Source organism: Pteropus vampyrus, unplaced genomic scaffold (genome assembly GCF_000151845.1).
Source record: "Pteropus vampyrus isolate Shadow unplaced genomic scaffold, Pvam_2.0 Scaffold107, whole genome shotgun sequence".
Lineage (NCBI taxonomy): Eukaryota > Metazoa > Chordata > Mammalia > Chiroptera > Pteropodidae > Pteropus > Pteropus vampyrus.
In genome coordinates, this window is record NW_011888888.1 from 1613107 (window position 1) to 1631338 (window position 18232).

At 38.4% G+C, this 18232-nt stretch overlaps 1 protein-coding gene across 2 annotated transcripts in view; it reads right to left on the reverse strand.

Annotated features, from left to right (window-relative positions):
* Positions 1-524: 524 nt before the first annotated feature.
* Positions 525-18232, reverse strand: part of GSAP (gamma-secretase activating protein) — an 81771-nt gene continuing 64063 nt past the window's right edge. For both annotated transcript variants that reach the window (XM_011365233.2, XM_023533649.1), the window contains 9 exons: positions 14851-14918; positions 11845-11940; positions 10482-10552; positions 9916-10010; positions 4498-4617; positions 3578-3639; positions 1922-2023; positions 1662-1761; positions 525-1258 (listed from right to left, as the gene is read on the reverse strand). In XM_011365233.2, coding sequence (XP_011363535.1) covers positions 1167-1258; positions 1662-1761; positions 1922-2023; positions 3578-3639; positions 4498-4617; positions 9916-10010; positions 10482-10552; positions 11845-11940; positions 14851-14918 — 806 coding nt within the window. In that variant the 3' untranslated portion in view covers positions 525-1166. The remainder of the gene's footprint in view (positions 1259-1661; positions 1762-1921; positions 2024-3577; positions 3640-4497; positions 4618-9915; positions 10011-10481; positions 10553-11844; positions 11941-14850; positions 14919-18232) is intronic.

The window sequence follows — 18232 nt, forward strand, 5'->3', positions numbered from 1 at the left end:
AAACTAGTGTTTATCTCAAATATAAGTCAGATAAATTACTTTAGAAAGCAAATCAATCAGGTGTGAAAAGAAAAGGGTAGGGCATGAAAAATAATGACCTTATCAAGAGAAAAAAATCAACACTGCCTTGCTGATACAGCTCTAAGATTTTGAGCCTCAGTGACCATGAAGTATTTGACCAAAAATGGGAATTCTGTAGGAGAGGACAATTTTGAGAACACAATGATGATATTAGAAAAGAAGTTGAATTAATATATCGGCTAGTGATATGTATAGTGATTAAAGTTTCGCAGGGTCACCGAGGGAAACAGTATGAAAAGAGGAAAAAAGCAAAGAGTGATGGGCTGCCCCCAAGCAGTAACTGTATTTGTGGATCAGAACGAAGTCGCTGTAAAAGAGACAGGAAAAAGTGGGAGAGCTAGTTAGATGTTATGGGGTCCTCTGGGGAAACATGTTCATGGACTCATGTTTCTGGCTGGAAAAAAAAAGTCTCTGTTCGAAGAACAAAAGAGTCAGGCCAAAACTTGCAGTGTTTTGTTTTTTTAAGATATTTCTAAATCAAACATTTATAAATACAAAAAGCTTACAATATTAAATATAGTTCCATCTGAACCATCACAAAGACAAATCCTACTCTAAATACTGTATATACAAACTGCTGAGTGTTATAAATTATTCTATACTGGAAATAGCAGATTTGACTTAGTCCGAATTCAGTTTTTTAAAAAGTATCCTCTTTCCAAATATGGTTTTTATGCAACATTTAAGTTTTCTACTTGTCATATGTTATTGTTGATGACACATCCAGTTTCTGTTTTTCTAAGCATTTTTCTCTACATTTATAAAACCTATTTTATTTGAGTGCAACAGAAACCAGCTTTTGGCCTATGAAGCCACAAGGAAGATAAGCCCCTAGGAAGAGCATCATTTATGCCATTGCCTGCCACCTTGGACAGTTTGTCATTTCTCCACATCTGCTGTTAAAAACTGGGATGAGGTACAGCAGTTTAGTTCCATCTGAACAAGTACCAAACTGAAATTCAGATGGGTCAACAATTTATTCTGATTTGGGCCACCAATTTCAATTATTGCCAAAGAATTCTCACTAGAAGTAGAGCTATGAACAAGATTAAAAATTGGAAGCTGATATAATTGTATTTTCTTTTTCATAAGCCTAAAAGCATTGTGGTGTGTTTCAGAGCTGCTTCCTCCACAAATTTTGCATCCACATTGTCATGTCCTTCAAAAGTATACAGAGCTGGATAAAAAAGAGAGAAAGAAAAGAGTTATTGTGAAGCCTTGGAATATTTATAATGCTGTGCCCACAGCTCATTGAAATAATTATTTAATATTTTAACAAAACACATTATTCTGAGAATGTGTTGTTAAAATTTATTAAACCTCAGCACCAAGAAAGGTCATTCACATCAACCAAATAGGTTTTTAACCACTTAGACCCTTTTAAAACCTCAGAGGTGATTTTTTCTTTGGTAATTTAACTTACTCTAGGTAAACTATATATTGCTAGGAAAAACCAATTGCAATAAGAACCTACTTATAAGGGGTATTTTGGAAAGAAATGGGTACACAGAAGTGAATAGGGACTGATTAATGTGTCAAGGGTAAAGCAGAAAAACTGAGAGAACAGAGGAATGCATTACCTTGATTGGAGGATTCTATATCTGTCAATGTTGCAATGAAGTAGTTCAGAGGCAGAAATTCTATACTGAATGATGACTTGTCAATCATAGAACTCTGAGGCTAAAAAGGAAACTGCTTCCGTATTAGTTGACTCCAAAATAAGTACGAACTTTTTTTAAAAAGTGGCAAGAACTATAATTGCTCTCCATATAGATATGCTAAAATAAGCAAATAGTATCCAAGAAACATTTAGTGGGGCTGTGCTTTCATACCAACTCACCTGTTTCTTATAGTTCTGAAGCAGTCGCTTCACGTGGTTTCGGGAAATAATGTTAGAACTCATAGGATGATCCCAAAGTCGACAGATCTTCTGACCAATAACCTATAATGCAAATTGAAAATAGGTCAAGGAGAATTTTTAGGGCAGTGAAAATACTCAATATGATCTCATACTGATGGCTGCATCTCATACGTTTATCCAAACTCATAGAATGAATGACACCAACAATGAACCCTAAAGTTAGCTATGGACTTTAGGTGATTGTGATGCGTCAATGTAGGTTCATTAATTGTAACAAATGGACCATTCTGACAGGTGATGTTGATGATGGGGGAGGCTATGCATGTGTGCGGGCAGGTGGTACATGAGAAGTCTCTGTACCTTCCACTCAATTTTGCTGTGAACCCTAAACTACTCTAAAAGATATAGTCAATAATAAAAAAAAAAGGATGGAAAAATATATATTTGAGAATATAGTGCACACTGCATTAAGTAAATATACTTTATATCAATTCACAATTTAAAAAATATTATTCCAAAGTAGCTAGTTAGTCTAAAAGGCCCTTTATGGTTAATGACCTTTGGAGAAAGGCCATTACCTAGGAGGTATGCTTCTGAATTTTGAATATATACTTAGTTAAATGCAACCCTAAGAAAAGAAGTTTATATACTGATGTTGCCAAATTCTTTTTCGGAAATGGAGTTCATCTGCTACTCTTAGAAAGTGGGGGTTTGAATGCCAACACTAAATGATGTTTTGATAGGAAACTAAAGGTTATAGGCATGTTCTCTGCTAATGTCTTGCCCAGAAAATTTTAATTCCCTAAGAGTATGAGGCAAAAAAAAAATCTAATTTAGAGACCAATCTAAATGTTTGAAGACAATCCCCAAAGAGATCTAGTCATGGAAAATATGCTTTTTATTGTTCTTGCTTTTGCTTTAGTGAGCATGCAAGGGGGAGAGGGTACTACAAAGCAAGCTCATTAGGTCCAGAAAGGCAATGGATATCCCTCCGCGGGAGGATCATGCCAGAGTTACAAGTGCACAAGGTATGTAAACCATGCACAGAGTTGGCCACACTCTCAGAGTCAAGAAGTTTGAGGAGTCAGAGGCTCTGAAGACCTTGCTGTGAAATTTCATGTTTTCATAGTATTTTTGACTCTGAGAGCTAATATCTCCCACAGAAACAAGGAGTGCTTGTATAACCCTTTCTCTCATGTTTCTCATTCTTCCTTCGACCTAAGAATGTTTTCCTGCCCTGGTGGAAATGACAGTGGGAGGAAATGCAGTTCCAGAACTTTCTGACCTCACCTGTATTTAACTTTCTTATCAGTTTAAATGCCAAAAGCACATGTTTCCCCTCTCCCTCCCCTCAGACTCACAGATGTATTAGTGCAGCTTCCTAAGAAGAGAAAAACGTCTGATTTAGGTGGGCTGTGCCAAGCCAGTACAAAGCCAGAGGAGCAAGCACTTTGGAGGCCAGCGAGGAGCCACAGACAGAGGGTGGGGATGGATGGGATTTCTTGGAAAGGGCTGAAAAGTGAAACAATTTAATTGACTTTAGCCCAAATCAAGTAAATGCTCTTTTTGCAAGAAGAAATTGAGGGAGGTTCATGCCAAGGCTTAGGGAGAAAATAAAATATAATTCAGGATTACCGGAGGAAGCCGCACAATGATGCTGAATTTTAGTTTTTCATTTTTCTCTGTGTTGTCCAGATCTACGAGAAAGTTAGATTGGCAAACAAAACAGAAATCTCTGTTTTAATAATTCTTGCCTTTAACAAGGCAAGAATACTTCGGTGCTTCACCCTAACACATATCCCAATTTTGTATTCTCAAACTAAATCTAACAACTGCGAAAATTTTAGTTCGTGTCTCTCTGAATAAAAGGCATTTTTAAATGAAGCTGTTGATATATATCATGGAACAGGCTGCCAGTCACAAAAAAAAATTTTACTAACTTAAAACAGAAGCACCTTGAAGAATTGGAAATATTTTAATGTATATTGACAAAACTCTTCTATAAAATACCACGACTGAACCACTTAAGTGAGAGTGATTAATAAACTACAGACCTTATTTAAAGTTCAAATTCACTTAAGCACTGCATTTCTAATTTTTCTTGCATTTCAAGTCTAACTGCAATGATAGAATTAAACAGCTGAAAGTAAGCCATTTTATGACATTTTCCTGAGAAACAAGCCTTCAGAGTCTCCTATCCTTAAGTGCCCTCATGTAAAGAAAAGAAACCTAATAGCTGTGTGTGGATTGAGAAGCCATTTGGGGTCCCTTGAAGAGAAAAGTCACTTTCAATTAGCATGAAGGATGGTTACAAGAAATGAACTGTCCTCAGAAGGACCAACTGTATAATCTGTGGCACCCAATGCAAAAAAAACAACAAATTAAGAGCCCATTGTTCAAATATTGTTTCAGGATTTGATGCAAAGCATTAAACTAAGTATGGGGCCCTTTTGAGTGTGGCAGGGTCTTGTGTGACCCAGTTCACAACCCCTCAAAGCCAGCCCTGGTGGTACTCAGAGTAGAACTTGCACTCTGGCAAACTAAGAGCCTCTTACCTTTCATGAGCCTTATGACAGCTGTTTCTGTGAGAAGCAACACTCCATTATCAATGTAATGCAGCAGGCTATGCAAAGGGAGACAGTGGACACCAAGGATCGTGTGCAGAGTATGAAAACCTAGGATGAGAAATCCAGGAGAGTAGATAGAGTCAGTCAGCATCTCTAGACTTCCAGACAGATGGAAATTGATGATGTTAATAAAGCACTTAGCTAAGTGCCTAGAGTCAAATAAATGCTGCTCGAAGACAAGGTCCAAGTTTCCTCCTTTATATTATCAAGACTAAGCATTGTGCTGGGTATAGAATAAGTTCCCAACAAGTATGTGTTCTCTTTACTTCGTGTCCCTTCCTAGGCAAAAAGAGAAAAAGAGTGCAAGGCCTGCTCCATGAAAAATAGTTCTACAGTTTAACAGGTTTGCAATTCTACGTTAAGTTGACAAAAGAGAACGATTTACAGACCTTCAAACTCCATATGCCCAGGATGAAAGGAATAGGGACCTTTCCTATTCCTTTAGGAAAAAATCTGGACCAGAAGGGGACAGCTTATATGCCTGTTGTCTGGTAATTCCCTATGTAAAGGCTTTTAGGGTATATTTGGACTAAATTACATAAAAGAAGAATTAAAATGATATGGTCAGATAGTAAATCCATAAGAATTCAATAGAGAGGAAGACATTCTCTCAAACCTCAGTCTCATGGAGAGGAATCCTCAAATACTCAGAAACCTAGTGCTCTAAGGGCACTATTACTAATAAATGATAAAACAACATTCAGACCAGAAGAGAATCAAAAAAGCCTTCTTGGAAAAGATAGCATGTGAGAAGATATGTGAAGGGTAAATTCAATTACTGAGGGTGGAAATGAGACAGGAGAATATAGAAAGACAGAGGAGAGACATTAGAAAAAGCTAGGTTCACATGAACAGGCCAAGGCTGGAAACCTGCCATGCTGCTTACTAGCTGCAGATATAATTAAGCCTTTGTGAGCCTCATTTCCTCAATCCTCAGATGGAGCTGCCAGTACTTTTCCTGGAGGGCTACTTTGAGGACCTGAGCTGGTCTATAATGAGCATGGCCCAGGGTATAGCATCAGTGACTAACATCAAATGTGTACTGAAGCCTTCAATCTACACATTGGCTCACTTGATCTTCATACAACTCTCTGATGTGAGAACCACCTGATTCTCAGTTTATAAATGGGGAAACAGTCACAGGAGCTACAAAACTCACCCAGTTTCAGCAACTCATCATATCGATAGTAAGTGGCAAGAGTGAAATATGGACACAGGCTGTAGCCTAGGCTTCTAACCATAATGTGATCCTGCCCCAATGACTGGTAGCTGTGTTAACAGAACAATAATAACAGAGGCCCAAAGGCGAGAAAGTATGGGTTATATTCAGAAAATATTAAGTGGTCTGGCTGAGTTAAAAATCTAGTATGCGAGAGGAATGATAGGAAGTAAGATCAAAAAAGTTAATTTAACAAATCCCTTCCATACACCAGGCAAGGGACTGAGTGAACAACAATGAACAAAACAGATACAACTGCTACTCCCATCTACCTTCCAGTCTGATGGAGAGACAGATGATCAAATAATCACAAACATGAATATATATTTATTAATGTGACCAGTTATATGAAAGAAAAGTGCAGGGTGCTCCAAGTACTTGTGACAGAGATTGAATGCTGAATGACGGAAAGAATTTATTATTTAGTAGACTTGGGGGAGGAACTGAAAAGTTTTTAAGCAGGACGGGAAAAGGATTTGAGCTTTACTTTTGGAATATTAAAACAGCAATAAGCAAAGAATGGACTAACATACCAGTTTGCTACAGGAGGTACAAAGACCTTTTGGGAGGCTATGGCATGAACCTGTGCAAGAGATAATGAAGCCGTTGATGCTGAAAGAGGAGGGAAGGGGCAAGAGAGGCATGGCAACAGTACAGCCTTGGAAACTACTGGGTGGGGGAGGGAATGACAAAGAATCACGGCCTAGTCTTACGTGACAAAGAAATCATTTCCAAAGAGCATGAACTTGAATTCAGACAAATCATGGGGTTTTCTCTCTCTGAGCACATGAATCATAAGTGTGAGGGACCTGAGTCCCAAGTCCTGGCAACATCAAGGGTCAAATAAGGTACAGACTGCCTACTAGCAGATGTTAATGGGCTGACAACGGGTGAGTCCACTAGCTTCCCTGAATCCAAAAAACATAGTGATTTTACTAACTAACAACATGAGATTTTCCAAATGTATTAGGACATTCTTCCTAAGATTCCAAAAAGTTACAAAATTATTTCTGAATAAAAGGTGTCCTACAGACTCTGGACGCAAAATTCCTCTCCAGCCCTGTGTCCATGTCCTAAAGATCCCTGGTCTCTTCATCCTCTATCCCTAGGGCACAGTCCCAAATTCAACACTCAGTTCTTGGCCTCCTCTCTGCATGTCGGTGCTAAGCAACAGAGAAAATTGGCTAAAAGTAGGCATCAGTTCAGAAGTAGAGAGCTTTTCCAGCCAACTCATGTCCTCATCCTTTAGGGGTCTTGACCTCCTCTTGCCAGTGAGGGGAACGCAGGTCCCTTTAAACTGCAAATGCTCCAGCTCTAAATCCTGACTTCCTTTTTGCAGTCCTCTTCCTTTTTTTTCTTTAACCAATTTTGGTTATAAGTTGCTGATACTGAGAACTAAGACAGTTTTCGCTAGTCCAGTAGGCCTGGAAAGCATGTACATTTACACATGTACCTGAAAAAAAATCCTGTATTTACACACACATGCATGCACACACATGATCCAACGTCAATTCACTTCTATTTCCATGTCACGTGAGGAAAACAAATATTATAGAGAAAAGGATCAAAACTGCTCTTCCTTACTTGACCCACGGACACAAGCCATTAAGTCGACTCAAAGTAATTCTCAATCACTATGGATAATATTTTTCTGTATTTTCCCTCTTTATCCATCCCTGTGAAAGAATGCGATGTTCTGCAGAAAGTGAATTTTTATGATCTCTCAGGAATAATATTGTCCCTAGTAAGTCAGTTTCATTTATTTACAAAAGGAGCTTGAATATCCGTGGTGAACAAATTTGAAAGTATCAGCCCATTGCTCTACTAATTCTTTTGCATTAATCACAAATAATTAAGAATTTAAGCCAGAAATCCATCTATAGTTTTCATGCAGTCCCTTCACTCTTTCTAGAGGGCACCTCGCAATTCATATTTGATTGGGATCATTTAAAACTAACCATTCTCCTCAAGAATGGTCATTTTCAGATTCCTACAAAGTTAAACTCCTTTTGTAATTCCACTACAAAGAAACCTTATAAGATGTGTAGACAGAGAATGTATGAAGGATTCCAAAATGTATCAGCTATATCACAAATGCAGAGACGTTGAAACATGCTATGGGGATTTTCTGGGCCCATAAATAGCCAAAGTTTCAGCATCAACTAATTCAACTGTAATATAAAATTCAAAAGGCAGCACAGAATAATTAAAAGCACAGATTTTGGAGCCAGACTGCCAAGGTTTTAATACTGGTTCTGTTGCTTAATAGCTATGTGACTTTAGGAGAGTTACTTTTAAATTTTCTGTGTCTCGATTTCACCATCTTTAAGTGGAAATAATATTAAGTGAAACCATATGAAAGTGCCATTTTTGTTGGTCATAATTTTAATGTGGTTCAATTTAAGCTCCCACCACTTAGGATTGTTATAAAAATTAAGTGTGTTTATTTATGTAAAGTACTTATAACAGTCCCTGGCACAAAATGGGTACCATAATATGTTGGCTTAAGATGAACAAATAAAAGAATGAATTAGTGATGGGTGGATGGTTGGATATTTATGATTAATTAAATTAAACTGGCTAATATATTACCAATAAATTGACAAACGACAGTGTTGGCAAGGATGTGGAGGAAAGGGAACCTCGTTCACTTTCGGTGGAATTGTAAATTGGTGCAGCACTATGGAAAACAGTAGAGAGATTCTTCAGAAAATTAAAAATAGAACACTATATGACTCAGCAATTCTACTTTTCAGTATTTGTCTGAAGAAATCCAAAACACTAATTTAAAAAGATACATGCACTCCTATGTTCACTGCAACATTATTTACAATAGCCAAGATATGGAAACAACCTAAGTGTCTATCAATAGACATATGAATAAAGAAGAAGTGGTACATATATACAATGGAATATTAGCCATAAAAAAAGAATGAAATCATGCCATTTGCGACAACAGGGTATTATACTAGATGAAATAAGTCAGAGAAAGATAAATACCATATGATTTCACTTACCTGTGGAATCTAAAAAACAGAATAAACAAACAAAGAAAACAGAAACAAACTCATAGATACAGAGAACTGATGATTGCCAGATGGGAGGGAGGTTGGGGGGAATGGTGAAAAAGGTGAAAGGGATTAAGAAGTATAAATTGCCAGTTATAAAAGAAAAGTCATGAAGATGTAAAGTGCAGCATAGGAAATGTAATCAATAATATTGTAGTAACTATGTTACAGTGCCAGATGGGGACTAGACATATCAGGGAGATCACACTGTCAGGTATACAAATATCTGATCACTATGTTGTATATCTGAAACTAATATAATATTGCATGTCAACTATAATTGAAAAAAAAAAGAATTATCTAAAAATATATTAAAAATTGGTATATCTCTCTCTATATATATATCAATATTATGTTGTGATAGTTATCATAAAGCTTACAACAGGGCTTTTATGTAATGAACATAAGGCAGGTAGTTTATAGCAAATAGGAGCTTATTTGTTTCTTATAATGATTACCAATTTATATGCACATCTTCCCAACTAGATTTTCGTTAATTTTGTAACTGCTCTAATTTCTAGCACAGTATCTGGCATGTAATAATTGCTCAACAAATGTTAGTCGATTAAATGACCAATTAAATGAATGACTGTATACATATGTGTCAAGGGTGTTTTGAGGCCTGATTTGGTCCTATTTCAAAATCTTAAGGGAAATTGTAGGCTTCTAAGCATGTAAGCATCAGCTCAGTTTTGAAACTCAGCCAGACCTTCTTCCTTCTGTGTGTTAACTTTCTTGATCAGACAAACGAGGCCTACAGATATCAGAGAAAGATCTCCTTGAATTAGCTCTGCTGGTTCAAAGTATCTTAGAAAGTTGCATAGGGGACAGTTTAGGCTCTCTAAAGTTAGTGACAAACTATAGTATAGTTTAATAATCAGGGGAGATCTGGTCATCAGAGACCAACCTCAGGCCCACCTCTCACAGTGACACAAGACATGCAATTTCTCAGACATAGGAGGTCTCATCCTTAAACTCATAATGTCCCAAAGTTCAGGGACCATGTGAAGAAGAAAGAACAAATTTATTACAATGAAGGATAAAAGAGCCAAGACTTACCAGGAGGCAGAGGTAAAAACAAACTGTTAGTAGCTTCTAAAATCCTGGTCATGATGTGGAAGACTGCAAATTCAGCAGCACTAGCCTGCCTATTGCTGGAGAAATACCAAAGCAGCGTGTCAGCCGGGGAGCTCATCTTCAAACACCCTTGTTTAAGCAGTGGTTCTGAGTACCACACATACATGGAATCCATGCTAGTCATGAAAGGCTATGCACTACAGAAAGCCTCAAAAATAGGATGGTGACCATCAGCCTGATGCCTAGAATCTAAGCAGACAGCAGGCACATAAGTGAGAAATTATATTAACTTAAATTCCCCTCCATGGCAGTACTGAATTCATGTGCCCTTCCCTCTTCATCAACCATATGACAGGGAAAGAGGATGGGTGAAGTAATGGAGGTATAATTTTCAATGCTGAGTACATAACTAAGAAAAAAAGTGTCAGAGCTGGTGCAAATTGCTTTCAACTGGTAAGTGTCAAAAGAGGCTTTGCTAAAGCAGAGAGCAATAGGGGTTATTTGGGCTATTTTTCACACCATGATAAGAGTGAGAAATACTTGCGTACAAGTGGAGAACCCGGGGATGAAGATTATGTTTCTTCCAACTGGTTTCCAGTATTTGGCAAATGAGATCCAGCTGGAGGGAAAAGGTAGTCCGTTAACCTCTGCTCATCCCCTTTCCCTCAGGGGCTCGAAGCTGTCCTTCCCCAGCTCTAACAGTCACGGTCGGGACAGCTGGCATTCAGGCTGTGCCCGGATACAGAACCAGCCTTCCTGAGGTCAATTCTGAGACACTGGAATCCAAAATGGAAAGACTGAAAATGCCCACCAGAGTCTAACAGAGTGCCCTCTGTCAGTGTGGGCAGTGCCCCAGCTAAGCTTCCCCAGCCTGGCTTACAGGCCCTTGTCCATCAGTGAAGGTCAAATGTACTTGGATTCGCTTTAGGCCTGTTATGTGAGCTCCTTCAGTATAGTTCTATTGTGAAGGAAAATTATGTAAGAAAGTTTGAATGCCTTGATTATAAATATCAGTATATGAAAATACCAACCTCTCCTAACCTACTTAAAACTATCAAACTCAAACCTTACTGTAAAAATTCAAAGACATTATTTTAAAAACAGACACTAGTAACTACATAAATGAGGAACTTTTAAAATTAGGCATGAAATTAAATGAGGGTCATAGCTAATAAATTTAACTAATCTTCCAAAGTTCAATGCAAAAACATATGTTTGCTTAGTGGTTCATTTACATATTAGACTTGACTCAAACTTGGAGAAAAGGAGTGCTCTTTCTGTGCATTTAAATACTCTTAGAAATTTGTCCAGCATATTATTTCTATGTTCTAAGCAAGGACAGGCCTCAATTCCATATGCTTTTTGAAAGACTCAGGATAGCCTCAACATCACTTCTATTTATACATGAACTGGTGTTCTTAATTTGGATCACACAATTTCAAAAGATGGCTACCTGGTAGATGGGCTGCCAATCTCATCAGCAGATTCAAATGTGGTAGTGTTTATACAACTGAGCTGGAATCTGGCCTAATTGGAGTGTTGGAGCTAATTAAGAATTGAAGCTCAAGTTCTCTCATGTCTGCATAAACCTCCATGTACAGAAATCATTACCTATTGTTTAATAAGGAACTAAAAGATGCCAAGATGCAAACATTTGGTGACTATGCTATTCCCATCACTGTTCTGTGCTTTCATGAGCATATTATAATCACTATTTGAAGTGAGTGCAATAAGCTGCTTTCAAAATCGAGTTCTCTCTGGAATTTTGTCCCCCTTTCCTCAATCTATAGCACCAAATATACTGGTTTGAGAATGGGAGATCTCCAAAAACCTAAATTGAAGAACATACCGAACCACATACTGAGAACTATATACCAGAGGCCGGGGGTAAAAAACAAAAACAAAACTAACCAGTTTTGAAATGTAATCCAGAACCATCTGTTCGATTTTCTTCTTTTCTACACCTTGTAGGTGTCTCAAAAGGTGATCTTTTAGTTCAGACACCATCTGAAAACAGGATATAGATTAGATAAATCACAACCTACCCACTCACACTTGCAACTGGTTTAAATTAGATCCACTTATTAATGTTCCTTATCAATATGAAAAATATTGGGCCTGAAGATCCCACCAGCAGAAATACATAACCCTCAATCTTCTGATGGGAATAAATCAGGGGGTGCCAATGTTTTCCTCAAGAGGAATTACTTCTGATTCACCCAAAGCCCAAGGAGGAGCTGAGAGTCAGGCTCCAGGCCCTGAGGAGAGTTCTCCAAAACAAGTCCCTGGAAGTCACTAACTTACAAGTCAAAAGCTTGAGATCTACCAAAGAATTGAAGTCTAAGTTCCTGGCTCTGGAAAATTAACAGGAACAACTCTAAACATGGAATGGCTGTGCTAATTGGATGAGAGGATGGTTCGGGGTATTTAGAAGGACAGACAGAGGCAGGAGTAAAAAGCAAATGCATCAGGCACCTTCCTCCACACAGTGGCTACAGAATTCTGCACAGCCCAACAAGCAAAGGTAATGAAATAGTCATTCTAGTGCCTCTAAATGGGCTTGTTTCTATATCCGCTCTGTTATGATCATCCTCAGGACTCTCCAATCAGTGTGGCATTCTTAGCCCTCCCCACCTTTTTACTTTTCTGTCTCCTTCTCCTTCTAACTCCGTTTTTTCCCCCTTTTGCCTAGACCCCCTGCTCAGCTTGAGACTTTCCTGGCTAAAGAGATCTTTGCACCAATAAACAACCCGTGGATATTGTACAATTGACTTTGCATGTGCACCTATCTTCCATTTTAGCAGGTTTAATTATTTGACACTCTGAGTAAAACTTAGCCCTTGGCAATCTGGCCCAAGACAGAGCGGTATATTATCTCAATTCAGTCTCCTGCATGTGCTAATTAATCAGGCTTTTAAAAATTAAATTTTTTAAAGATATAATGCATACTTTTTTGTGCTTTTCAATTTTTCTGTAATAGATATAAAGATGAAAATTTAAGTCACCTATAAGAGGAATCTAACTTAATTTTCTTTTAAAAATCAGGCAACCCTGACTGAATGATTAAAATTTCTTTCCACATTGATTTTTAAACGCCTCATGTATCAAACATAATGATTTTATTTTAAACTAGGTCTACTGGCTGTCTGTTTTTGTACAAGCACCATGTTGTTTCTGTCATTGTAGATCGACAACACATTCAGATATCTGTAATGCCAGCCCCATGCCTCTTTACTTTGTCAAGTGAATTGCTCAGTCCAGGGGTCCCCAACCCCTGAGCTACAGACTAGGCCACACAGCGAACAAAGTTTCATCTGCATTTGCAGCCACTCCCCAGTGCTAGCATCACCGCCTCAGCTCCACCTCAGATTATCAGGCATTAGATTCTCATAGGTGCACCGGTCCCTAGTGCCAAAAAAGTTGGGGACTGCTGACTTAGACAACTATCAAAAAAATTTTTTTAGCTTTTTGCTTGTAATGTTATTAAATCTAGATGCTAAGGACTTGGAAATGAGATATTATTTCTTATTATCTTTTCTGACAGGGTAATCCTAATAAAAAAAAGGAAATAGATATGGAATCACCAGCTTACTGATTTGCTCTTTACTTTCCATTTTCCCAATTTTTTTTTTGTTTGTTGCATTATACAATCTTAGCATCTTCTTTTACTTTTGTTTCTTATTGCATTGGCTAGAATTTCCAGAACCATGTAAAATTTTAGTGAAAATAGCAAGGATTCTTAACTTCTTTCTGATTTTAATAGGACTCCCTCCAGTTTTCCAGTAAGATGGAAATTGGCTATTAGTATTACATTAGTTTTTGTCTTATTGAGTTAGTATACTCCAGGAGTGGATTTTTACTTTTATCAACTTTTAGCACCTATGGAGATTATCATCTTTTCCTTTTTGATCTAGTGATGTGATGAATCACATTAATATATTTCCTAATATTAAGCCTTCCTAGAAAGAGCTCCATTTGGCCACATGGTACTTTCAAATAGACCACTAGAAAGTATTTTAATCAAGCTTGTGCTATCTTTATTAATAAGTAAAAGTGGTCATTGTCAGATTTTGGTTTTAAGGTTATGCTGGCTTTTTTAAGTGATGAAGAAACTTCCCATCTGTTTTCAAAAATACTTTATATAACTAGGGAATAATCTAGTCCTTAAACGTTTGAAAGAACTAACTCAATAACTTGGGGCCCTTTTTGGAGATAATTTTTGACTTTTTTTCAAATTATTTTATGGCATTGTGCTTTCGGGTCTTCTAGTTCTTAGCACAACTTTGATCATTCTATTTGCCAAGAAAACTTTGTTTAACTAGAATTTTTAACTTATATGTATTTATACAATTTTTTCTCATATATTTTACCTTGTTGTATCTAAAGTAATAGGTTATCCCATTCCTAACCCTGCACGGTACTAAAAATATTTATTAGAATTTCCAGATGTCTCTAATCAGTCTTTTAGAGATTTGGGGTTTTATTTATCAATTCTTCTCTTCAATTAATTTATTTGACTTATATTTCTTTGATCTTCCTAGTAGTAGGACTTCTTGAGAAATAATACTTTATTCTGTCTTATTTTAAATCCTAAATACACATGCCAGAGATGTTGCTTTTTCCTTGTTTTAAACACTCTCAATGTTCTACATTTCCTTATGATTTTTTGAAATTATATATTTATTGGGGTGATTGATTAATGTAGGTCTCTCCCACTAGATTACAAATTCCAAGCATGCAAAAATCATTTATGTATTCCTTATCATTGAACACACAGGGCCCACCATGACTGGCCACAACTATGTGTTGAAAGCATGAATGAAAAACAAGATCAGGATGAAAAGTATAATCTAGTCCTTCCCCTTTTTCTTGGAGCTCATTGTTTGCCAGCACCTAAACAGCCCACAGAACACTTACCAGCCCCAGAAGCAGCCTCTGATGGTTGTCTTCTTCCTGGAAGAGAGGTGTCAATCTTGGCTCTGAAACTAAACAGAGCAGTTGTGAAGCAGGGTGATTTACAGGAAATGGGCTAGAAGAAAGAGGAATTGGCCTGGGTTTCCCTTCTCTGAGTCATTGGGAAAACATAACACTTCCCTGATAAAAATTTTTCACTAGGCAAGTGTGACCTAGCCCTGCAAACTGAACTTATCACTCGAGTGACATGCAGAGAGCTCGTGCAACAGAGAGAGGTAGAGACCCAAGCAGGCAGGCAGAAAGACAGCAAGGAACACATTTTCCAACACCAACAGGCTCGGGCTTTGATTTCTCTTTAACATGAAATTCACCACTGTCTAAGAACCTCTGCTTCACTGGAGACAGAGTGACTTGGGCCCTCTCTTAACCCCAAGAGGGCCATAAACCCAGGGACAGGGACTTGGTGGAAGGATCACTTGACTCCCTTCTTTCTGACCTGCCATAGTTCAGTGTCTTTGGGAGTTATTTAGTTGAAGGGACCAGTCAATTACTGTGGCAATAATACTAATTGGCACAAGTTATCAGACTGAAAAGGTAACTAGATCAAGATGGAAAAGTGACACGTAAGTTTAAATCAAATGGCACTTCCTCCACCATGACTCTCACCACACCAGCATAACTATAGGGACAGGAAAACAGTCTCATTGGAAGGTCTGCTCTAACATTTCTCTAACTGCACCTTTGTGCTCCACTCTTTCTATTCCAGATACCTGAAGCACAGTGCTGGTCAACAGAGCAGAACTACCCTAGTCCGTGGGCTGATGACTCCTTGTGGAAAGGCATGGATGTCTCCTGATGCTTTGGGAGAAGTCCTACCTGGATCCTCTACAACCCTCATGATTAAGATGAAATGATTCAGACCTTGAGCCCAGCAGCCCTGAATTTCACACAGAGTATTTTGTTTTGGCAGTGGCAGCATTTTTCCTAGGAAACTAGCACAAAGCGAAGCACGTGAGAGGAAGGAGCGAGTTCCCAAAAGTGCGTCAAAAGAGAATGACTAGTAATAGGATGCAAGCAGGCCTGAGGGACACGAGCAGGGGGAGCTCTAATGGGGTGGGAGGGTGGGCACAACTGAAACATAAACCAGCCAGCAACACTTCCCATATTGCAAAAACCCTGAATCACACACATTCACACCCCCATGCACTGGGCAGGACTCCTGCCTAGCGTTACTGGCAGAACCTCTGGCTTAAGACATGGATGACCACGTACATACAGGGACAGAGGCTGGTTTCTACAGGGCTGTTCAGTGAGCCCAGGCTCTGTCAGCCCGGGCTGGATGACAAGTTCACCATAACTGTTCATGTGGGTTGAATGCACAGCTGTGCGATGTGCAGCAACACACTATATAAAATAATTTCCATTAGGACACCCAACATATACCTTAACATCCAGGTCCATAAAACACAAGTGGGATATAAAAACAGCTTTTTAAGTGGAGGCTGACCTTTATGAGCCATGAAAGAGTTCCACAGACAAAACCACAAAAGGGCCTATACCTGTCTATGCTTAGCATTCTCTCCCCACAGTTTCAACCAGCTAAGTCCTCCTTGTTTGTCAAGACTTTCCTCTAACCACTCCTGACCTAGCCCTTGCCCTTGTACCCTGTGGTTATATAACACCTGTCACCTGGTTTAGAAATTATGTGTTAGCATTTCTTCCTCATACACTAATGATAAAGCAGCCACCTCAGATAACCCTCACACAGCACATGCTGTACTGGGCACTATAAACATTACCCCATTTATTCTCATTTTCTTCTTACCCTTGCAATGAGGAGGACCACGCAAAATGGATAAATGGCTTGCCTTAGAGTACTCAGCTAGGATGTGGCTAAGCTAGACTTTAAGTCCAGTTCTGTCTGGCTCCAAGCCCGCGCTCTTCCTCCACAACCACAGTGCTCACCTGAAGGATTGTCTTTGCATCTTTATGACCTAGTCCAGTGAGTGCCCAAGTGTCAACCAAAATGAAAGGAGCACATAAGCCAAAGGCCCTTGTATGATCAGACAGCTGGAAAGAAAGCATTCCTAAGCCGAGAGAATTGCCAAAGTGCATCCTGCAGGTACAGCCAGAGGGCATGTCAATTAGATCAACTCTATTAGGAAAAATAATGAAAACTCAGGGACTCCTCCAGCAAAAGCATATTCGCAGCTGTCCCTGAAGGTCTTGGTTCCAAGACAGACATGAAAGGAGCTGGGCAGCTACTCTTACAGGAAGATATTAAAGGGTGCTGCCTTCATTACACTGTTGGAAGCGATTTTCTTGCCAACCCACAGTGGAAGACAGTGTTACAAATAAAACGCTAACTGAAATCAAAGGGCTTTATTACAGGTCTTTTCTTACCCAAATTCCTTGCTTCTAGGTTAGAAATCACCCTAAAAAGAAATTAGGCAATGTTATTCACACAAGAAGCATTATTTTTATAAGGGGAGGGGAGGGGAGGGGAGGGGAGGGAAGGGGGCCACAACACCATACAAAGATATCCTCCTTTAAAAACCCATAAAACCACGGCAGAAACTATTCTCAGGATGCTGAAAACCTCAAAAACTTTAATCAACTTGGCGAAAGCCATGTTAGGCAATTATAAAACTCAAAGCCCTTTAGTGCAAACGATGACAATAATTTAGAACAATTGCAGCTCTCAGTGATTGGAAATAATGGGAACAGAAAATGGAACAGAGATTGGAATGGGTATACGCTTGTAGCACTCAAGTGACTCACTATCCAGAAAATTTGCTTTCAAAATAAGAGCTCGCTAACACTTTTTAAAATCAGCCTATTGTCTGTACCCCACTAAGTGCTCAATTAATAAGAACTTTCTTTACCACTTTTCTCTTATAAATTATCCATCCCCAGGATGCAAGTTTTTAAGGTTTAACATAAACTTTTTCCGCTAAAAACCCCAGCATCAAACTCCAGAAAAGGACCCAGGCAGCTGCATTCATTAAGATGACAGCATCATTTTGCTGAGGATACACAAAGCAAGTACGCTACTTCCATGAAAGGTAGCCAACAAAATAATTGCAAAAGATAACCATCTTATAGATATAATAAGCCCTAATTTTACTTACTTTATTGCATTATCAAGAATATTCCTCACATACACGTTAGACCTTCTTTTTCCTGTTTTCTAGAAATGAGAACATGTCAAAGGGGTAATAGACAGAGCTGTAGGTGATATTTTCACATCAAGTATAAAATGTAATACAATCAAGAGTTTCAGGAAAAAGAAACATACTTTCTAAGTAAACACCTAGATTCTTAGAAAATTGGTTTTAAAATTTTTTATTCTGAAACTATTATAGATTTATGAGAAATTGCAAGT